This window comes from Polyodon spathula, chromosome 7 (genome assembly GCF_017654505.1).
Source record: "Polyodon spathula isolate WHYD16114869_AA chromosome 7, ASM1765450v1, whole genome shotgun sequence".
NCBI lineage: Eukaryota > Metazoa > Chordata > Actinopteri > Acipenseriformes > Polyodontidae > Polyodon > Polyodon spathula.
In genome coordinates this window covers 17,232,659-17,256,553 of record NC_054540.1, presented here as the reverse complement: position 1 = coordinate 17,256,553, position 23,895 = coordinate 17,232,659, and the positions used below count along the sequence as shown (strand labels likewise).

At 41.4% G+C, this 23,895-nt stretch overlaps 1 protein-coding gene across 13 annotated transcripts in view; it reads right to left on the bottom strand.

Annotated features, from left to right (window-relative positions):
* Positions 1 to 23,081, bottom strand: part of LOC121318265 (CUGBP Elav-like family member 2) — a 178,185-nt gene extending 155,104 nt beyond the window's left edge. For 6 of the 13 annotated variants that reach the window (XM_041254745.1, XM_041254747.1, XM_041254756.1 and 3 more), the window contains exon 1: positions 15,581 to 15,738. In XM_041254745.1, coding sequence (XP_041110679.1) covers positions 15,581 to 15,633 — 53 coding nt within the window. In that variant the 5' untranslated portion in view covers positions 15,634 to 15,738. Of the gene's footprint in view, positions 1 to 15,580; positions 15,739 to 22,224 lie in introns of those variants that run through there. The other 7 variants (XM_041254751.1, XM_041254759.1, XM_041254752.1 and 4 more) reach the window with 4 other exon arrangements.
* Positions 23,082 to 23,895: the final 814 nt, after the last annotated feature.

The window sequence follows — 23,895 nt, the reverse complement described above, 5'->3', positions numbered from 1 at the left end:
GGCCTGCCGTTGGCTGGATGTCCTTTGGGTGGTGGACCATCCCTCAATCACAAGGAAAACTGCTGAGCATGAAAAACCCAGCAGTGTTGCAGTTCTTGACACACTCAAAGCGGCGTGCCTGGCACCTACTACTATACCCTGTTCAAAGGCACTTAAATCTTTTGTCTTGCCCATTTACCCTCTGAATGGCACACTGTGGCAAAGTGACTGCCCCTATGTGTATTTTGTGTTATCTGTTGTGTGTTAATGTTGGTGTGTAGTCATTGGTACACGGGATATAAACGGGTCTGTGTAACACAAGTGTTTAAAATGTATATGTGTATTTAGGCACAAGGATTGCATAGCACTTCACGTGCAAGTAAAACGTAATAATATGTGAGCACGGGGAATTGCACTTTATTAATTCACGTGCAGTTGTACCGCGGCTCCAATTGAATGATTGATTAGCAGTCGAGTCTCGGTACAGCTGCATAAAAGCAGCATGTTTTCACATACTCGGGGTTTGGTGTTCGGTGAGTGGTGAACGGGATTGGAGACGGAGGTAATAAATAATAAAATAATAACGTAAAGTTAACATATCTGCTCACCGTGTTTTGTGTAGTGTTAGTCTGTTTTGTTTGTCTCTTTTGTTTTGGCGAATGTACCGTGTCCTGTGTTTTTCTGTTTGTTACAACCGTTTATTTACTGTTCTGTTCACTCATTAAATGCTGAGCGAAACCATTCGCTCAGCTCCACCAAACTCCACCTCTCTTGTTGTTTATTTCCTGTTTCTGGTCTGACGTCACCCACTCCGGCCATCTTTGTGAAACGTGGTGTCAGAACCGGGATTACCAGTGCCCCCTAGACGCAGACCAGAGCAGTAAACAATTTCTTGTTTAAAACAAAAAAAACAACAAAAACAAAAAAAAATGTCAGAAAACGCCGTCAGGCTGAGGGACTGGATCTGGGACAATGCTGGGCTGGAGGCACAGTCCATGCCCATAGCCATCCAGGTCCTGTGGCTGATGGACAGAGAGCGATGGGAGGCGTACGAGAGGGAGCACACCCCAAACTCCCTGGAGGAAGGTGTGGAGTTGGTCCTCTGCTACCTGGAGGCAGCTATAAATAGAACAGTAGCCCAGGTAGCAGGGTCCCCAGCGCCCAGGCGGGGGGACCGCAACAGTCCAGCGCCCAGACAGGGGGACCACAAGAGTCCAGCGCCCAGATGGGGGGACCGCGGGGATCCAAAGCCCGAGAGGGAGCTGTTCCCATCTCCACCAGCACCCCTTTGCCAGGGGTCGCAGTCGGCTCTGTTTGGCTGCGGGGGTCAGTGTGGCCAGAGCCCCACCAGAGGGAGCTGCTGGCTATGAAAAAGGGGGGAGAGGTCAGGAGACCACCTTTCCCCTCAGCAATTTTGCTGCAGGAGTTCTGGGGGCTGGAGTCCCCCCAGAGGGAGCTGCTGACAATAAAGTGGGGGGGAGAGGTCAGGAGACTACCTTCCCCCGCAGCAGTTTCGCTGCCGGAGCTCTTGGGGGAGGTCTGGAGACCACCAACCCCAGCAGCTTTTCCGCTGCTGGACTTGCCCCGGCTGAAAGAGTCAGTCTGGGAGCTGTCAGCATGTCTGCTGACAGCCGCACCATAGGCAGCATTTCCATATGTGGCAAAGTGCCCTCCCCTGTGTATATTTTGTGTTATCTGTTGTGTGTTAATGTTGGTGTATAATCATTGGTACACGGGATATAAACGGGTCTGTGTAACACGAGTGTAAAATGTATATGTGTATTTAGGCGCGGGGATTGCACAGCACTTCACGTGCAAGTAAAATGTAATAATATGTGAGTACGGGGAATTGCACTTTATTAATTCACGTGCAGTTGTACCGACTGATTAGCAATCGAGTCATGGTACAGCTGCATAAAAGCTGCATGTTTTCACTCACTCTGGGTTGTGTGTTCATTGAGTGGAGAACAGGATTGGAGACGGAGGTAATTGTAAAAGTAATAAGTAGTTAAATATCTGCTCACCGTGTTTTGTCTGTATAGTTCGTTTTGTTTGTCTTTTTGTTTTGGAGCAGTGCTGTGTCCTGTGTGTTTTTGTTACAACCATTTATTTTCTGTCTGTCTGTTCATTCATTAAATGCTGCGCAAGACCATTCGCTAAGCTCCACCAAACTCCACCTCTCTCTTGTTGTTCATTTCCTGGCTCTGGTCTGACGCCACCCACTCCAGCCATCTTTGTGACACACTTGTGACAAAGTGCCCGCCCCTGTGTATATTATCTGTTATGTGTTGCGTGTGGTGTGTTTAAATGTTGGTGTATAGACATTGGTACACGGGATATAAACAGTGTAACACGAGTGTTTAAAAATGTATATGTGTATTTAGGCACGAGGATTGCACAGCACTTCACGTGCAAGTAAAAAGTAATAATATGTGAGCACGGGGAATTGCACTTTATTAATTCACGTGCTGGGATTCAAGTGAATAATTAATTGGTAATTGAATCCCAGCACAATAGTATATATAGATGCACGTTGTCACATACTGGTGGTTGGGTGTTCGGTGAGCGGAGAACGGGATTGGAGACGGAGGAAATTAGTAGTAGTAGTCTGTTTTTGTTTGTCTATTTATTTTGGCGTAGAGTGCCGTGTCCTGTGTTTTTCGTGTTTGTTAAACCTTTTATTTTGTATTAAACCGGCGCCAACAGGCGTCTTCATCATTTCATTTCATCCGTCCTGTGTTTTGTGTATTTCATTACTTTTTGGTTCTGACGCCGCCCACTTCGGCCGTCTCTGTGACACGTGGTGTCCTGCGTGGGATAACAGCGCCTCCAAGCGTCAGACCAGGAGAGGTGTTTTGTCAAAAAAAAAAAAAAAAAAAAAACCACAGCAACAACAAAAAAAAATAAAACATGGAAGGCTGGGACTGGAGAGATGGCTGCCAGGACCTGGAGGAGTTCCTCGGTGGTCTGGAGGACCAGGGCTGGTGCCTTGCCTGTGGGGAGTTTGGGCACCCGGTGGTGCGCTGCCCCTACCAGGAAGGAGAGGAGGAACTGCCGCAGGAGAGGAAGGTGAGGAGGTGGCAGAGAAGGGGAAAAGGGAAGAGGAAGGCAGAGGTCCCACCGCTGTCTCCACAGCCGCACCAGTTGAGGGAGAGCCGCACCAGTCCCCTGTATCAAGGGGAGACTACACACCGCTCCCACCTCCACCACCAGGAGACTACACGCCGCTCCTACCTCCACCAGCAGGCGCAGAGCAGCAGGAGCTGCCTCTGCCTCCGCCACCTCCACCGGCAGGAGCAGTGCAGCAGGAGCTGCCTCTGCCTCCGCCACCTCCACCGGCAGGAGCAGAGCAGCAGGAGCTGCCTCTGCCTCCGCCCCCTCCACCGGCAGGGGGAGAGCAGCAGGAGCTGCCTCTGCCTCCGCCACCTCCACCGGCAGGGGGAGAGCAGCAGGAGCTGCCTCTGCCTCCGCCACCTCCACCGGCAGGAGGAGAGCAGCAGGAGCTGCCTCTGCCTCCGCCACCTCCACCGGCAGGAGCAGAGCAGCAGGAGCTGCCTCTGCCTCCGCCACCTCCACCGGCAGGGGGAGAGCAGCAGGAGCTGCCTCTGCCTCCGCCACCTCCACCGGCAGGGGGAGAGCAGCAGGAGCTGCCTCTGCCTCCGCCACCTCCACCGGCAGGAGCAGAGCAGCAGGAGCTGCCTCTGCCTCCGCCACCTCCACCGGCAGGAGCAGAGCAGCAGGAGCTGACTGTGCCTCCGCCACCTCCACCAGCAGAGGGTGAATGCCTGCTGGGTCCCTGTCCACCAGCAGAGGGTGAATGCCTGCTGGGTCCCTGTCCACCAGCAGAGGGTGAATGCCTGCTGGTATCACTTCCCCCACCAGCAGAGGGTGAATGCCTGCTGGGACTTCCCCCACCAGCAGAGGGTGAATGCCTGCTGGTATCACTTCCCCCACCATCACGAGGAGAGGAGCTGGAGCTTCCTCTGCCTCCACCTCCATCAGGGGGAGAGGAGCAGGAGCTGCCTCTCCCTTCACCAGAAGGACCAGGACTAGATGCTGGCGGTCCTCAGCAGCCCTTGCATAGGCTGCTGAGGGAAGCACGGGGAAGAACCTCCCGGCTGCAGTGGCCGAGAAGAGGGCCAACACCCGCACCCCAGCTTGTCCTGACTGCCAGCCTCGCTTCGCCCAAGGATGCCAGCCTCGCTTCGCCCAAGGATGCCAGCCTCGCTTCGCCCAAGGATGCCAGCCTCGCTTCGCCCAAGGATGCCAGCCTCGCTTCGCCCAAGGATGCCAGCCTCGCTTCGCCCAAGGATGCCAGCCTCGCTTCGCCCAAGGATGCCAGCCTCGCTTCGCCCAAGGATGCCAGCCTCGCTTCGCCCAAGGATGCCAGCCTCGCTTCGCCCAAGGATGCCAGCCTCGCCTGCCCAAGGTTGCCCGCCGCTCTGCATCGCCTGGGGTTGCCCGCCGCTCTGCATCGCCTGGGGTTGCCCGCCGCTCTGCATCGCCTGGGGTTGCCCGCCGCTCTGCATCGCCTGGGGTTGCCCGCCGCTCTGCATCGCCTGGGGTTGCCCGCCGCTCTGCATCGCCTGGGGTTGCCCGCCGCTCCGCATCACAGCCGGAAGTACTGTGGCCGGAACCCCACGAAGGGGAGCTGCCGGCCACGAAGAAGGGGGAGGAGGTCTGGAGACCGCCAACCCCAGCAGCAGTTTCGCTGCCGGAGAAGGGGGAGGAGGTCTGGAGACCGCCAACCCCAGCAGCAGTTTCGCTGCCGGAGAAGGGGGAGGAGGTCTGGAGACCGCCAACCCCAGCAGCAGTTTCGCTGCCGGAGAAGGGGGAGGAGGTCTGGAGACCGCCAACCCCAGCAGCAGTTTCGCTGCCGGAGAAGGGGGAGGAGGTCTGGAGACCGCCAACCCCAGCAGCAGTTTCGCTGCCGGAGGAGGGGGAGGAGGTCTGGAGACCGCCAACCCCAGCAGCAGTTTCGCTGCCGGAGGAGGGGGAGGAGGTCTGGAGACCGCCAACCCCAGCAGCAGTTTCGCTGCCGGAGAAGGGGGAGGAGGTCTGGAGACCGCCAACCCCAGCAGCAGTTTCTCCGCCGGAGATCGTGGGGGAGGTCCGGAGACCTGCTCCCTCTGCAGTTTCTTCCCTGCAGGAAGAACGGTGGTTGAAGCCCCACCAAGGGGAGCTGCCGGCGCCGAAGGAGGGGGAAGGTCAGGAGACCACACCCCAAGCAGCCTTTCCGCTGCTAGGACTACCCTGGCAGGAGAATGCTACCCTGCTGACAGCATTACGACCTGTGGGCCCCTGGAAGCCTCTGGTCCTGGCCAAGGACTTTGGGCGGGACTTTTGGGCTTTTAAGGGGGGAGGTGGCCATTGAGGCCATGTGTGCTTTGCACAGGGGGGGGTATATGTGACAAAGTGCCCGCCCCTGTGTGTTATGTTTGTGTGGTGTGTTTTAATGTTGGTGTATAGTCATTGGTACACGGGATATAAATGGGTCTGTGTAACACGAGTGTTTAAAAATGTATATGTGTATTTAGGCACGAGGATTGCACAGCACTTCACGTGCAAGTAAAATGTAGTAATATGTGAGCACGGGGAATTGCACTTTTATTAATTCACGTGCTGGGATTCAAGTGAATAATTAATTGGTAATTGAATCCCAGCACAATAGTATATATAGATGCACGTTGTCACATACTGGTGGTTGGGTGTTCGGTGAGCGGAGAACGGGATTGGAGACGGAGGAAATAAGTATAGTAGTAGTAGTCTGTTTTTGTTTGTCTATTTATTTTGGCGTAGAGTGCCGTGTCCTGTGTTTTTCGTGTTTGTTAAACCTTTTATTTTGTAATAAACCGGCGCCAACAGGCGTCTTCATCATTTCATTTCATCCGTCCTGTGTTTTGTGTATTTCATTACCTTTCCTGGTTGTGACGCCGCCCACTTGGCCGTCTTTGTGACATACATATACACAATCCATGTCTCAATTGTGTCAAGGCTTAAAAATCCTTCGTTTACCTGTCTCCCCTTCATCTACACCGATTGAAGTGGATTTAACAAGTTACATCAATAAGGGATTATAGCTTTCACCTGGATTCACCTTGTCACTCTATTTCCTGGAAAGCGCAGTTGTTCCTAATGTTTTGTACACTCAGTGTGTATATATATATATATATATATATATATATATATATATATATATATATATATATATACACACACAGTACCAGCCAAAAGTTTGAGTACACTTGCTAGAAACTAGGTTCTTTTCATAATTGACAATGTTTTACTTTGTATACGTTTCTGTAAATACTTGAAAATGAAAACACATGTTACAATATACAAAACAAAACATAAGGAGTATCAAAGCAATGTTCAAGAAAATTGAAAATTGTCTCTAAATCTTGGATTCCTCAAAATAGCCACCCTTTGCCTTAATAACAGCCTCACAAACATGAGGCATTCGGTTAACACGAGGCATTCGGTTGAAGTTTCAGCAGGAAATCACCCGACATGTTTTCCCAGCTCTTCTGCAGCAATTCCCAAAGATGTAGGGCACTTGTGGGTAGCTTTGCTTTGACTCTTCTGTCCAGTTTGTCCCATACAAGTTCTATGGGATTGAGGTCTGGAGACTGGGCAGGCCAGGTCATTAGATTGAGTTGTCCTTCACTTTTCTTCTTCGCCAGATAGTTCTTGCACAACTTTGAGGTGTGTTTTGGGTCATTATCTTGCTGAAGAATGAAGGACTGCCCAACTAGCCATAATCCTGATGGAATGACATGCCTCTGAAGTATGCTATGATAGCCATGCTGGTTGAGCTTGCCATGGACTTGGTAAAGATCACCAACTCTGTCACCAGCAAAGCAACCCCAGACCATGACACTGCCTCCTCCATGTTTGACAGTGGGAACCACACATGCAGAACTCAAGCGCTCACCCTCTCTGCGTTTTACAAATACTCAGCGGTTGGACCCAAATATTTCACATTTTGACTTATCGGTCCATAAGACCGACTTCCACTCCTCAAACGTCCAGTTTCTGTGTTTTTTGACCTAGGCAAGTCTCTTCTTCTTATCCTGCACTCTTAACAATGTTTTCTTTGCAGTAATCCTTCCAGTTAGGCCAGCTTCACACAATCTCCTCTGGACAGTTGATGTTGAAACATCTGTACTTCTAGTAGCATTAAGCTGAGCTTGTATTTCAGGGGCAGTTAATTGCCAGTTTCGCAGACTTGTGACTCAAATTAACTTGTTCTCTGATTCTGAGGTCACCCTTGGCCTGCCTGACCTTGTTTGGTCCTCATGAGTGCCAGTTTCTTCAAATCGTTTGATGGTCTTGGACACAGCAATTACAGACACTTGCAAAGTTCTTGAGATTTGTCTTAACGATTGACCTTTATTTCTTAAAGTAATTACAGACTGTCTTTTTTCTTTGCTTAACTGAGCGTATTTTGCCATTTTCTGCTCCCTTACATTCAGCAGTGACAAACTTGTGCCTATGCTACCTATATTTATAGCAATCATCGACCCTCATCTGTTAACAATAATTGGTGACAAAAGGTTAATTAGGTAACATGCTAGTTAACTCAGAGAACATCTAACAAAGACACTTTTATACTTAGGCCAGTGTTCTAACACCGTGTTATACACATTTCAGACTTTTAACTGACTTGGGCTTCAGACTGAAATCCCCTTGCTTTGGGTGACCATTTCATTGAAATTGACAAGATTTATATTTTCATTTAAAAATTAAATTTTTGAATGCAATTCACTTATGATTACCAGCTTACACGTATCATATAATGAAATATTAAGTGTTTATAGATAAGTGTATACAGTTAAAAGCATAGATAATCATGAAAAACCTGGTTTCAACTTTTGACTGGTACTATATATATATATATATATATATATATATATATATATATATATATATATATATATATATATATATAAGGTATTTTGTATAAGGTATAATGCAGTAATTGGGATGTGGCTTTTAGTTGTTGTGTTGTATTAGATATTTTACTTTCATTTTATAGTTTCCTATATCTTTTTATAGATTTGGCTTTAAAACATATTCCAGAAAAGCACTATGTGTAATTCTTTGCCCGGGCACGTGCCAGCCTACCTCTTCTTGTTTCCGATAGGTTGGAAAGCATTCTACAAAGCAATCACCACCACTCCTCTTCTTCCCACCAACTTGGCATCTCTGCTATTTACTTAAGCACATATTTATATCGCTGTGGCACTGAACACTTTCCAGAAAAGTCCCAGATTGCCCCAGTAAATATGCAGTAGCCTGTGCAGCACATTTATAGGCAGGTGATTGTGATACTAAGGTGTCTAACAGACAATTATACCCTAGGGGCAATGAAAAGTCATTCTGCTGTGCAGGCATGATGCATTAAGGAACCCTGAACCACGATACTGTTAAAATCAATTAGCTAGTTCAGGTAAGAGCCATTATAAGCCCACAGCAATGCTGCATATTATATAAAGCAGCACTAATATTAGCATTACAGATAACACGTTGATGACGAGCAGGCACATTTCTACATTGAAACAGACATCCCATGGAACATATTTCTTATAATACAGAGGATTTATATGATGAAGATCGAACACTACATCCTTTACATACCCTCAATAATAAATATGCAGCTCAATCTAAACCATTCTCCTACAGCTCAGCCAACTCAAGAATTTTCAAGGGAAAAATGAAATTTAATAAAGACAAAGCTTTTTTGTCCATATCTTTTTACAGACAATGTCAGTTGCTATTAAAACAAAGATAAATTCACTTTCAGATGCTGAATGTATAATTACCATAGTGTACTTAATGGTATAATTTTATTTCAATTGTTATAAATGTTACCATATTACATTATCATGTAAGGTTTATAAAACAGCATATGCTTAAAAAATATATATCATAAAATGTGAAATAAACATCGCCACACTTTTGTTAACTTAGGTCTGGTTGTCCACGACTATTAACCAGGACTTGTAAAACCAGCCAAATTCTTTATTCACACAGACACTAAATATGTAATCAAATCAGCAAACACATAAAGGTATAAACACATTTTAAAGACACACATGCGTTGCAACATATGCTCTTTATTAAAACCAGCAAATCCCCTTTTGCTCCTTTGCATGCCGTCAAGATATTTTAGTAATAAGTAACTGTTCATACAGATGAAGGACTCAGAGTTCTTTGTATTTTAGCCTAATTCCATCCAGGCCTTTGTTTTGGTCCATTGCTAGCTTGGCAGACTCACATCCTATACAATCATAACAAATGACTTCAGTATTAGGTGTGGCAGGCCTCAACATTATGTATTGCAATCCAATAGCAAAGACCCTTTGGGAGAGGAGTTATATTATTTTACACTATGCAAGTAATTCCAAAAGTATTTCCAGTGTCAACTAGTAACATATTTACAATAAAAAACATAGATCTGAAGCATATTTGAACTGTATAAAACAAATTTTAAAAAAGTATAGCGTGTTGTTATTTATTCTCAATAAACAGTAATAATAAAAAAAAGTATTTTTGTACTGTAAATAAAACTCTAAAACTCAACAGTAGCTTTTTAAATATCCAATTTGTGTATTTGCTGTATGTTGCCTTTCAGCTATTATTGAGACAGATGAGTAAATGCAGAATGACTTGGGTGGGGCATGTTTCATGCTTTACATCCCCCACACACTTGCTTACTAAATATATTGGTATCCCTGAACCGATATGCACCTCTTATCTCATTTTGAAATCTGCCTTCAAATCCAACGACTGGGTGAATCTCATTAATCCATATTACACTGCATTGCTAAACGGATGCAGAGCTTCATCCAAAATAAAATCAGTTGTCAGTTAATGGGAGCTCTACTGATAGCCCCCAATTCAGATGTTTCATTTAGGTTTAAACATACTTTCTTTCCCATACATAGTGCTTGACTACTCTTTATGGATTATCCTCTAACTCTTCAACTCGGTAAGCAAAAGGATCCCACAAGTGCATTTATCTTAAATGTTGTTCATGGAGTATCTATTTTACCTATTTTATCAAAATGTGAAAATGATCATCAAAAACAAATGAAGAAAGTAAAAACATTTTCAAGAGCAAGCCCTCGTACAAGTGTAGTGATAGTAGTGAGCTCTGATAGGGCAATGTGTGAGTTATTTTACTTTACTGCATCAAGTAAAACACAGCAAAACCCTGCAGCAAATTCAACAATCCTGCCCACACCATGATGAACTGTGCCAAATGCATGTGTAGTTCCGGTAGCAAATTTCCCTATTGAAGAATTTTAAATGGTTTAATTACATATGCAACACACTGTACTTTTTAACATTAATATTTTCACCCCCTACCCCAGTACACAAAGTAGTCTAAAATAGATAATGAAATTATACATTGACTTGTGCAATACATATGCATTTTTAATTAATTATGCACATGGTGTATTGTATGAGGGAGAACTGACAATTACATTATTACTGAATAAGAGTGCAAAAGCTGGTTGCTGGAATGCATTGATAATGGTGTTCATGGTCACACTACTGATACCGTAGACCTGAGAGGACCACACTCATCTTTCCAGCACTGTCACCCTTGAAAATATCACTTTATAAAAAATGGAATATGTGCTAAAATCCTCTGATCTGACCACTTTAGCAGTGATTGAGATTTGAATAGAATGTTGGCAGTTTCAAGCAGTCAGCCATTCTAACATGTCTATGGTTAGTCCACCAACAAACAAAGACTGCAACTAAGCATGTCTGTAATAACACCAACATAATAAACTGTATTTTAATTTATTAAAAAGGAATGCTTTAAAACAAAATTTGAAACATTCTTTAAATAATGCAAGAAAGATAGTTGGTATATGTTGGGATTACTGATATTATTTTAAACTTTATAAAATATAATTTACAGGCCTGTCTGGGGGGGCACTCCGTATCCCTGGAGAACCAGCTCTTGGCCTGGCCGGACCCAGGGCACCGGTGTCAGCCCCGGGGAGACAGCAAGTACAGAAACCCCCTTCCCTAGGTCACCCAGTCAGTCATCAACTGCAGCTGAACACCACTCCTGTTCCGTCTGGGTGGAAGAGGAGGACCTGCCTGTCAGGTTGGTCTCGTTGGAAATGGGGGGCTATATCCATCCACCTCGACTGGAGGAGCTGCCGGAAGAGTGCTGTCTGCCAACCACCACCACTTCCTCCAGGCCCAGAGTAACGGCCAAGGGTCTCTCATCGATCACGAAATGTGGAGGAAACTGCACAATCACAGTCTGGCAGCATAATTGTGAGGAGCTTTGCCTAGAGCAACAAGGCCAGCTGAAGAATCTGTTGTTGAGATACCATCACAGCTTTGCTGCTAGGGCCAAAGAAGCGGGTCGGACACACTTGGTCCAGCACAAAATCGACACAGGAGACGCCATACCGATTAAACTGAGACCCCGGTGTTTTCCACTGGCTCATCAAATCTTGTGGGGAATGCTGAATGCGGGTCTAGTGGAGCCTTCTGAAAGTCCCTGGATGGCCCTGGTAGTCATGGTCCTTAAAAAGAACGAAGATTGGAGGTTCTGTATGGACTACCGCATAGACGAATCCCTGGACTCGGTGGCTGGTTCCTCATGGTTCACGTCCTTGGACTTAAGGAGTGGCTACTGGCTCCTGAAGCTCGACCAAAGACCACCTTTTCCACCAGGCAGGGTCTATGGCCGTTCCGGGTGATGCCGTTTGGACTTTGCAACATTCCTGCTACTTTCAAGTGGCTTATGGAATGAGCCCTAACTGGCATCCCCTGGCAGCGCTGTCTACCTGGACGACCTGCTGGTGCATGGACCCAACCAGAATTTTGAGTTTTGGCTGGGAATCCACAAGACCCGAACTACCCTGCACCACCCCCAAAGCGATGGGTTGGTGGAGTGGTTTAACCGGACCTTGGCAACCCAGTTGGCCATCACGACCGCCACAGACCAGCTAGACTGGGACTTGCAGCTGCCCCTGGTCGTGTTGGCGTTTTGGCTCGGCTGTGCATAAGTCTACCAGCTGCACCCCGGCCCTTCTGATGCTAGGACGGGAGCTGCGGACCCCGGAAGCACTGGTGTTCGGCCGACCACATGACTTTAAATCAATTCCCCCGGGACCAGCTCGACGTCGCCCACAAGTTTGCCCGGGATCAGTTTCAGATGGCAGGGAGCCCCCAGAAGCGTCACTCAGGCAAAAAGAAGGATGTTTCAAGTCGGCGCGCTGGTCTGGGTGTACAACCCGCAGTGGAAGTGCGGTCACTGCCTCAAGCTGGACAGTGCTTGGATGGGGCCATGCCGTGTGCTGCAGCCACTAGGGGAAGTCATCTACCAGGTGCAGTTTCCTAACCATGGCCGGAAAATATCGACTTACCCTCTACCTAGTGCTGGCCAGGGAATCGCCCCTGCCTGCAGAGACACCAGTGGAGCAGCCTCGAGGATCACCCCTTGGATTAACGTCATCTGCGGGACCCGTTAGTCCACCAGCTACCTCACCCGGAGCAATTGGACCAAGGCCGCAGAGGTCAAGGTGTAGACCCTGCTGTTTCCTGGATTAAAAGAGCCTCTCTGGACGATGAGGATTTAGGGGGTGGCTGTGTAACGGCAGGTCCCGAGGGTCCCGGACGTTAACTGCTTGTTAACATCCTGGAAGAGCACACCCCGCAGGTCGGGCATAGTCAGCATTCTGGAGTGAACGGGAGAACTCAGCCTGTACTTTTCCATCCATCGAGACTCCCCGCGGTCAAGCTAGGCCCCGCTCCCTTTCATCTAGAGTGTTCTGATCCCCAGACTGAGGCACCTAGGCTGGGGGATTTCCATTTAGCTGTCATTCTGGAACCTTCCAGCAGGGTAAGGTGTTCATTCTGGATTAACTAGAATGGGCAGCACCTCTCTCCAACTCTCCTATAAAAGGAGAACAGAGTGAAAAGAGAAAGTGCTACAGAGAAGAAAGAGCTAAAGAGAAGTGAAAGCCGACTTAGAAGCGTGAGCTGTGGCTGACAGCAGCTTTGTTAAACCAATTATTAAGGCTAAAACAAATAAAAAGTTTAGCCTTGAAACCTTGTTTTGCATCCTTCTTGCCACCGCCACAATATAAAGGTATACTTTGATAGCCTCTATTATTCTCTACAGTAAGTGGTTGTACTTGTATATTGTTTCATAATTATATAAACAGGAACTGTAAATCAGTAAAATGTGAATTACTTTGAGGTGATATAATTTAGAATTCAACTGAAATAAAGAGTGGAAATACAGTGTAGACATTTCAGCATCAGAAAAAAAAAAAAAAAAAAAAAAAAGAATAAGCCCATTAACAGTTTCACTGTGCCTTATAATACGAGGTCCAGAAGCATTCCATTGCATTAGCAGCATGTGTACTAGGCTGCTATTATTTCCTTCTGAACCAGGGCTCATCCTCACAGATCTTAATGTCGGTTAATATATTAGCAAGCCATTTTAACTGAAAGCTACTTTACACACCTGATTCAGTAAAAAAACAACAAAAAAAATGTCCACCCTAGAATTATAAAATAAATCAAATCAGACACACTACAATGTATACAAATACATAATACACAGCCTGCTAAACAACAAAGGGCTAATTATATTACCCCACTACTCTCTTAAAAAAAAAAAAAAGCATCTTAAAGCTGATCCTTTGTTAAAATCCTCCCCTTGGTGATGGGCAGCTGCAGCCTCTACTAATCTTAGCCTATAGCGCTTTAATAAAGGATAATAAAACAGAGCAATTTAGAAGAACAACCTTTCCTTTCTTCCGCTACCCTTTTATTGTCTTGCACCACACATTATATTACAAATTACACAGCATACAGTTAGACCAATTGTACTATTGTAGTTAGTGCCTAAACTACAATATTCCTGACAGTTACTGTATTCAAGATGCAGTGCACCATAATCAAGTTCAGTTTGATGCTAAAATACAATATCATTCCTTGGTGTTTATTGACTACATTCTTCCACAGTTAAACCTCACGTGTCCTCTATAAAATAAATATAATTTGTTTATGTTGCCAAAATATATGTTTAACATTAAGGACATCAGCTTCTTCTTCTGTTGAAACTTTACTGACAACTCTCTACAGGGAACGCGTATATAGCTGGTTTATACAGGGCTTAGAATGTGTAGGAACTATTTGTATAATATATCTATTTTTTAAAAAAAAATATGGGTTATGGCATCTTTATTGGTTGAGTTTGGACTTAAATCAATACTGTATATGTTATGAAATATTTTGTGAAATAGAGACATCATTAAAATTAATTAAACAATTTTTTGCAATAAAGAAAAATAAATACATTCAATTCAACTACAACATTTCATGTGTTCAATTTTAAAAGGAGAGGGACTAGCACAGACGGACACAATGAGGAATATTAACATATATTGTAAGATTCTCTTTGTATTGTATAATATACAATCTTTGTAGAACGGCACTTTATGCAATTCAGAAATAAGCATCTAAATGGTAAACATTCATATACATTTTGAACTATAATTGTATATTTAAAACTGATAAATTAAATTGTGTAAATCCATTTTACTCATTTGTGTTAAACATACCACTGCGTATTGTACATTATATTTACTGAAATACAAACTCTCCAGTATGCTATCAAAATTATATTGGATAAGTGTTATTAAAAAAAGTGAAGTTAAAATAAAAATACAGCCCTGACAGGAAGTACCAACCACACACAAGATAAGAAACGGTGTTTCGTTATTAAAGTGTGGAACTGGTGACACATTTCCTTTACATTGTGCTTTCAGCTAAAAAAAAAAAAATAAAGCGGAAACACAGATGCAATGAAGACACTTAGGTATGCTCAGAATTACTGCAAGTCACAGGAGGATTTCAAACTTGTACAGCTAGTTTTGTATTCTTATTTTGACTTCCAACTTAATAATAATAATAATAATAATAATAATAATAATAATAATAATAATAATAATAATAATAATAGTGGAACATATTAAAATTGACAATCACATATTTTAAAACAGCAAACCTCAAAACGAAATTGATTGTTTTTTAGCGATGGGGGAACGACAGTTGCAATTGCTTGTTCCTGCAAAAAAGAGTCATGCTTCTACAAAACACATCACAACTTGCCTTCAATAAATTGCTTAACTTGAATCGGTGATGAAATATGAGACAGCCCACTGCCCCTCAGAGTTTAAACAGAATTAAGTCAAACTGCAGGGCCTGGTGATTTGTAAAGGGTTAACGAAGATGTGGTGCTTCTAGCAGCTGCCAGAAGTCAAACACATGAAAGTATAACTTAACATTGTACTGTAGTACAGTTTTTATTTGGGTTAACCATGACAGCAGCCTTTATAACAGTACCTCAAATCAGCTGAGCAACTCTGATATCATCTCAGTATCTGACAAGACTTTAGGCTTTTAAACTCAAAAACATATCCAGCTACAAGAAAGACCGTGCTAAACCCTACCATTAAATACTCCACATTAGAATTATAACTTCCAGTCTTATTTCTGCTCTACCCACAAAAGGAATCTTCAGTAAGCAGAAATTATCAAAGCCTACCTTAATACTTCCCAGCCTTTCATTGGATCCAGATCGGAAATTATAGAAACCATTGTTAACTAGCAGCACAGGGGGGTGGAAGCCTGAACAAAAGCAGTGAGTGCTGTACTTCGTCTGCAAATGACAACAGCCCAGACTAACTCGTCCTACTTCTCTGGCTGATAAGCACTTGTCATAGCTTACTTCCGCCCCCAGAATCAATCCTGCATTATACTGCTTTCTAACCTTGGCTTCATTTCTCTGCCCCTACTTTTTAAAGCCCCTATAATCTGCTCCAACTGATCAAATGTGACCTTTATCTTAGTTTATCTCACTTCATTCCCAATGCCACTCTCTGTGAAATCTCTTTTTATTAACACCGTCCTCTTTGGCTTTCTTCGTGGAATAAACAGAGAAACACCCAGACTTTAGCAGCAGCAGTATTTTATAGATCACAAAAAAAGGCTTCTTGTTTTAAGTTGGTTAGTGTTTTTGCCCTGCAGTTTCACTTCCCTTTTTTCTGAATATTTAACAGTTTCATGTTGTGTAATCTACCTTGTTCATATATTTATATTTTCTCTTAAAAGTATACTATACTTTCACTGATAGATGCTTCTCTGTCTTCTTTTTTTCTTCCGAATTGCAGATATATTGCGTTAGATTGTTGTCATGGCAAAGCATTTATACTTGACTCTACATTATGTTCAAGTACTGAAGAGGACGGTGTTATACTTTCCTACTAGACTGGTCTAATTTTACAAAAAAGAGTTTTCAAATTCTTGCTTTATGTTTATTTGTATATTTATTTATTTATTTATTTATGTTTTAAATATACAGCTCTGTTCTGTAAACAACCAGGAAAAATACCCCCTTCTGTTCAACACACCAATATGGTTATTTAAAAAAAAATAAAAATAATTGGTAGCAGCAATAATGGAAAATCAAACATGTATCTGTACATGTCTTTGGAAAGACAAGGGTTATACTGTATATAGTATATATTAAGTGCATCACAAAATAATCCAATTTTAGTTTGCCAGGCAACCTCTGAGAAGGGGTTATTTTTAAATTGTAGACCTTTTAGTAGAGTGTTTTTTTTAAAAGCAACAATACAGTACCATTTAGGCCATTTGAAAACCCAAATTATAAACAGCACCAAAATGAAGTCTACCTCAAAGATGATTTTATGACCTCTTATGTGTAAGAGGGCCCCTTGAGCACTTGTAAAACCATGTTGCCGACCTCTTGCACAGTTGCCACTTCCTATTAATAACAGGTCTTACAGAATGGAGATGGCACTGCTTCCCCTCAGAGGTTTTTCAGTCATAATGCCAGGAAGAATTGGGATATCAGCATTGGAACCAACACTATTGCGTTCTATTATTCTGTAAGTAGATTCAATTCAATGAAGCAGAACAGTCGGGTTATCTCATTATGAACTGACTGCTCTGCTCTAAGACACAAGAAACCATATAAGGGTTGAAATGTTTGATTTCTTAACTATTAACAGGGAGACAACGAGAGGAGCTGATGTGACTCAGAGCTTTGCCTGGCTTTTTGTTGAGAGAAAAGCCACTCAATCATAAAATATTTTCTCTATCTTCTGTTTGGGATTCAACAATTCCCTGTTAATGCATTTTACAGTGTTCTACTGTTTTTCTCCTGTTTTTTCCCCATAATTTAGGATGTCCAATTATGTACCCTCACCATTGCAGTTCAGTAACACAACCACATTGCAATTTAAAATGTCTGACACAATTTTAGATTATTATTTTTGGAGAAACAAGTGGCACTGTTATCATGGCAAACCCTAAGGAGACTCTAACATGACATTAGTTAAAGGAATCTTTTACAAATTCATTGTCTCTCGGTGGAAAACATTGTCCCTAGTGATCATTTTTATAACAGCCTCATTATATAAAATATACCTTGTTCAGGCTTGCTCACAAATAGTCTGTGCTAGAGAATGCAGAAACTGTAATAAATTATGATTATGAACATATTGGAAATTAAACACACAGTGGGTATATAAAGCGTTCGTTTAAGCCTTTTTTATTATCGGTCACAGCATCTGTGATTTTGGCCTCTTTTACCTTTTGATCGTTACACCACTTACAACATTAAAGTAGTTGAAAGTGTTACTATCGATTTAATACATATTTCATTTTTGTTAAAGGCTGCAAAGCTTTTAGCTTTTTGTTCTTGTTAACAATGAATTTGTTTTACATAGTCTTAGATCAGATTTCTCTTCTATCATTGAGGCTTAGGAGCTTACCTGATTCAGAAACCACTTTGAGATCAGAGAAAGCCATGTCTTATGTTTTTCTAATCATCTTGTAATTATTTGGTAGACTGATAGTGTATCAAGAACATTAACTTGCAATTTAGCATTGTTCCCAAGAGAATGGGTAAAGTATGTGTCATTTCAAATCGGTATCACTCACTTCTTTTGTTATTTATTCCAAGGCCACTCCTCAGTTGAGAAATTTGACCTAATTTATGCCCTGTTTTAAATTAGTTCAGTGTTTCTAAAGGGAAAAACAATGTTAATGTTACAAAAAAATACAACTAAACCCTTTTGGTAGTTATATGTAAATATTACATTTAAGTTAAAAAATAAATAAATCTTAGAATTATTATTAGAACAGTTATTATTTAAAACACAATGTAAACCATCACATACTACTTTCCTATCATTGATTATACAGTAAAAAAATGCGTGGTTGAGTAATCTACCAGTATAGATAATTGGATGTGTGTTTTTAATGCTATTTAAGATTACTTTTCTTAGGATGTACAATACAAAACAGACCTAAGTCTAACTTAACATCTATTTCACTCACAGTACTATTTAATACAGTACTCAGGGGTGGGCAATTCCTATCGACCGATGCCCGGAACAGCAAAATTTGTGTGAGGGACAAGTTTGGTGTTATACTTTGCCTGTCGGATAAGTAGTTTGTATTTATTTATTTTTCCGGTGTTTGTTCTGTTGCTAGAAAGACACTCTGGGTATATTTTTAGAGACCCACGCAAGTTTCTGAAAACTGAATTGTGGAAGTCTGGAACCTACACACATTTTAAAAAGTGTTTACATCCCACCTCAATCATTTCCAACTGCCTAGCTGTGGGAAATGCTGATGTTCTATTGGTTACAAAGAAACCCAGAAATGTCTGCCAAGAGAGCGTCTGTATTATATACATTTTTTGCAAATTAGCAAATAAGTGATGCTGCTTTCTTAATGCATGAAGCAGACATTGCTAACCTAGTTTGCTATTTACCATATTGTACAGATGTAAATGCTTTATTAAAAAAAAAAGCGCCATCAGGGTATGAAGCCAGGATCCTGCTGCAGCAGTGTTCCAGTTGGCCATCATGGGACATGATGTTAGATGTGGAAATCTAGCTATAAAATTTTGTACACTGTTTTTTTTTTTTTATGTATGTAATAGAAATAAACAAAAAAAAAAATATATATATTTTGTCTCTACCGAATTTGATGGAGCCTACTGTAAATATTATGTGCATTTTGGTAGAAAAACAGTACAAAATGCATAGACACTTGACAGATCCTGCAGTTCAGCAGTTACAAAACTGAAAAAAACGCAAAGAAAAAGCAGCGTTCCACAAAGCAGCAGTAACAGTTGGCAATGATTTCGTATCTGTGATGCAACAAACTAAAACACCTGTACATCATGCGTTGTATTCAGTTTACAGAAAAAGAGTGGGGAAAAAAACAGGCAAAAGTTATTTTTATATTTTAATAATTCCCAAGTATTAACTATTATAGTTGTACTCTTAGTATGTTACTTAAATTTACCAGCAAATGTGTTCCAAAATGCACTGAAAGGAACATTTAATTAAAGTATGTTATACATTTGTTGAGGTGAGGTGGGGTCACAGGGAACCTTTTGTGTACTTTGAAGAATTTAGTGAACCCGTCACAAGGCTAGATCCGCTCCTGTTAATCACTAGTTGATTGTTTGTGTTCACTGTTAATTAAAACCAAAAACCTACAAGTTATGTTCTACTTTTTTGTGTGTGTTTTGTGTGACGGGGGGGTGGGGGGGGGGCAAATTTAACAGTTTTGCACACCACTGCAGTCCAGGTAGAAATTCAAGCAACTACAGTATATCAAGGGAATAAAATGCAGTTCAGCAGTTGGTTATGCTGTTTCACAGGAGCTTTGCAGACTGTCAGCTTTCAGGGACACCAAGTTCATAACCCAGTCTTTTTAGGTTGTAACAAGAATTTTTATTTTTAAACAAAAGGCTATCGAGATAGATTGTGTATGTTGAAGGGTATGTATATAATTGTCAGTTTGCACAGTATGTTATAGAATTGTTGCACAGGAACATCTAGCATTTGAGATTCGTATCTAATCACAGAGCTTACATGATCAGGAAACTTTTTCAAAGTCAGATAAATTGGCCCTATAAAAGGGGTTGGGTTTGGTGAAAACCTAGTCATACTATAAAAGGGGTTGGGTTTGGTGAAAACCTAGTCATACTATAAAAGGGGTTGGGTTTGGTGAAAACCTAGTCATACTATAAAAGGGATTGGGTTTGGTGAAACCCTAGTCATACTATAAAAGGGGCTGGGTTTGGTGAAAACCTAGTCATACTTGTTTAGCTGTATATTTGAATTTTTCACCTGGCCAACACAGGGATTAAAAAAAATGAAAAACGAGAAGGTTACAGTTTGTAATTAAACTATTCTTTTTCAAATAAATAAATAGAAATGTTTTAATTTAATAATAATGAGTAATAGACACTATAGTTTGACATAAATGTAATGCTAGAGAGGGGTTAATTAATCCAAACCAAATACATGAAAAGCCAAGTAATTGGAACACAAAACAACAAGTAATGTTTGGTTCCAAGATAAATCATTTTTATATTTCTTGCACTGTATTTCTAAAACAGTAGAAAGTAAATCCATCTTTTTTATGCTCAGCAGGACATGCACAACAAAGCACAGGAAGTCTGTGTGCTGGGTTTCCTCCAAACAAATATTGTGATAGCTCTGTTCTGAAGAGAGAATTTGAGGCCAGTTCAATAGAAGGTACCTGAAACCACAATTACCCTAGGTGTTTTGCTTTTCCTTTTGTAGTTTTAGGTGATTTACATGATCCTTCATAGACTTTCTCTTTTCTTTCTGCCTTGGTTTCACTTTGTTATAAACCATCTGCAGAACAAGGGTGTGGTTGTGTTTGACACATATAGTAAGCATTAACAAGACTAAATGAGCTGCCTGTTACCACATCGAAAATAAAGGGTTAACAAAGACAGATGCCAATCTTAGCATGGCAATAACTGCAGGGTAACCAATAGCATTGCAAAATGCTATGGCTTGTGTTTTATTTGTATGGAAGTGATACCATTTGGATTAAACATACAGCATACAGTATGTGTAGAAAGACAGGCCAGCTAAGAGAATTTGAATACAGAGCTTAAGATTTAAATCACCCTAACCCTAACCGTAATCGAGAGAATGTTGTAGAGTTTTACATTGGCCTGTCTTCTACAACAGGTAATGAGCGTGGCCTTACTGGGTCCTGGTATCAGGTGAGTTTGATTTTCAACTGCTGCATGCAAAAATATACTTTAAACAGGAAAATGTGTAGTTATCGGTCACCAGCAGGATCCATCATAAGAACTCTACGGATAATTAAAATAATGTAATACAATATACTTTTGTGCACACCAGCACACAAATGATGCATGCTTAATCTGCTCCTGTCTTGTCTAACAATAAAAAGACACTGTTTAAAATCACACAGCTTTGTGCAGTGTTTGGTTGTTTTGAGCTATTCCAATTAATCAAATAAATACACTCTCTATTGTTTTAATATTTGTGCCCTTTATTTCAGAGAAAGTAAAAATGTTTAGATTATTTCCGTCATTGCTTTCAACAGATGATAAAAGTATTTTTTAAGACAAAAACCCATTCAAGAATTCGAATGGAGGAAGGTTGTAATTTAATCTTGCTGGCTCAGGCAAGCAAATTGTTGTTTGATACTTGAGTTACAAAGCAGTGCAGAAAAAGTAAAGGTGTTTCAATGTTGTAATAATAATAATAATAATAATAATAATAATAATAATAATAATAATAAAATAATACAAATACATACATACATACATACAAACATCAACAATTTTTTTTTTTTTCTATATAGGCACATGGCAAATGCATTTTAAAAAAGTCACCTCTCCACCTGTCTTATTCTGCTTAAACATCAAAGTAGTCATGAGTATAACACATTGACAGCCTAGATATATAGTGATTTTACATGCACTATATCCAGAGCAGATTTGAGAAAGATGTCATGCATTGCACATCAGTATTGTGTTTCCAAAAACCATGGTCATAATGATTAGACATTTTTGAGAATCTTGCTCTGTGTAAATTAAACACATGCAAGCTGTACTCCCTTTCCTGTTCGTTTTCTGAAAACTAATTCTTAAAGTAAAAACAAGGTGCATATGAGAGGAGCTACAGTACAATTACATTGTACTGACTTACTGAACAGTACATATTGTATGCAGCACCCTGTAACAAGCAGATGTTATGTTGTATCACATACCAGTGCCTAAAAGGGTTCATGCATGCAATAGAAAAACATGACCAAGAGGCATTCTAGAAAATGAAAATGATTCCTTACCTGTCAAAAGATTCCAACACACCTGTCCTGAAACTCATTCTCTGCTCTGTAACAGCAAGTACTGACAGCACAGGCCACTAGAGATTTACAAATCCTTGTTAAAGTTTTGCTGACTTGTCAATTATGCCTTTTCACCAATACAGCCTTCCGAGTTTAAGCCTTCAAGCATTCATTCCCCTAGTTTGGCCAAAGCATGTGCAGATATAATTGAAATTCTTGGTCAGGTAGCAACAAGCCTGCCCAGGTCAAATATGGGCTGCAACACATAAGAAGAGATCCAGAAAAAAAAGAGAACATATGCCTTAAGTTTTTTTTTTTTTTTTTTTTTCATGCAGATGTGGCCTCACGTAAGCCTTTTTCTCAAACCGACCTCCAGGAGGCTATTGTCTAAATAAAGCCTATGTTTTATAGAGAGGCCTCAATTTTGGAGACCCATGCTAATGCCTGATAAAAAGCCCTGTCCCTTTTCTTCTCTTTTTTTTAAAAGTAGCAACCCTAGCCTCTCCCCTATACTGTACCTACTGCCTCCCCTTTTCAGCAATGACTAATTGAAAATGCATTCCAGGCCTTTCAACCAGCTTTGCCCTCCTGCAGAGGCAGTGCTCGGAGCCAAATGTTTTAGTACTGGCAGAGATAGTTAAACTGGAGAACTGTCAGTCTGCCAGAATGATTGCTTTTTGTCCCTTTAATGATAAACTCATAGTATATTCTTTAAAGAAAAATAGTTCTTGTGAAACTAAACTTGCAAAGAATAACCAGCAAACATGGGCCTGACAAATGCATTATTAAAATCTATGCTAAACTCTTTACCGTAGACGCATGCTTTGCTGAGTTGTAGATAAGCCTCATCTGTTTTTAATTTCCAGACATTTTTTTTGTACTGTTCCGGCCCCCACAATTCAGAATATTTTATGCATTCATACATACACATACAAAAATGCTTAGCTTAGTATTTCCTCAGCTTAACAATTTTTCTGTGCCATATTTTACCAGCCACATGAATATTATACAAGCACTCAGACTTTGGTTGGAGGAAGGATTTCCCCGTACTGTTCATTACTGTGGATCAGGAATCTTATACAATTTCTTAATTATTAATATACATTCTGGATCCACTGAGAAAACATCAGCATGGCAGCTTTTTCTGACAGACATTGATCAGTTTAAGCTCTTCTCTTTTCATGTTTTAGTTTTTTAGAATGCCTTACTTTTTCCAGTGAACTTTCTGCTCAAGAAATTTGAAAACTGTTAATAAAATAACTGTACACATATTTACATTACTGTTTACTTCTTCATTTATTCTAAACTACTGAATAGTACAAAATAAATAAACAGCAACAATCCACTTTAATCCAAACAAGGAAATCAAACTTATTTTGTTAAAGGGTAGTTAAAACATAGCAGCATGTAGTTATTTGTTAACATCTATACCCAGAACTTGACATTAGGAATTGGTATTACATATCATGATGTAAAAGTGGCCAACACTTGCTTTTTTCTACAGATGGTCACAATTTGAACAGCCGCAGAAAATAATACATTTATTATTAAACAGCAGATTAAGTGGTCTTTGTTTTTGACAGCTCTGTGATGGCAATGTTACGCTGTACAGTGGTCTGTACTATAAGTTCAACATTTTGTATACTATTTGTGTTTAAAAAACAAAACAAA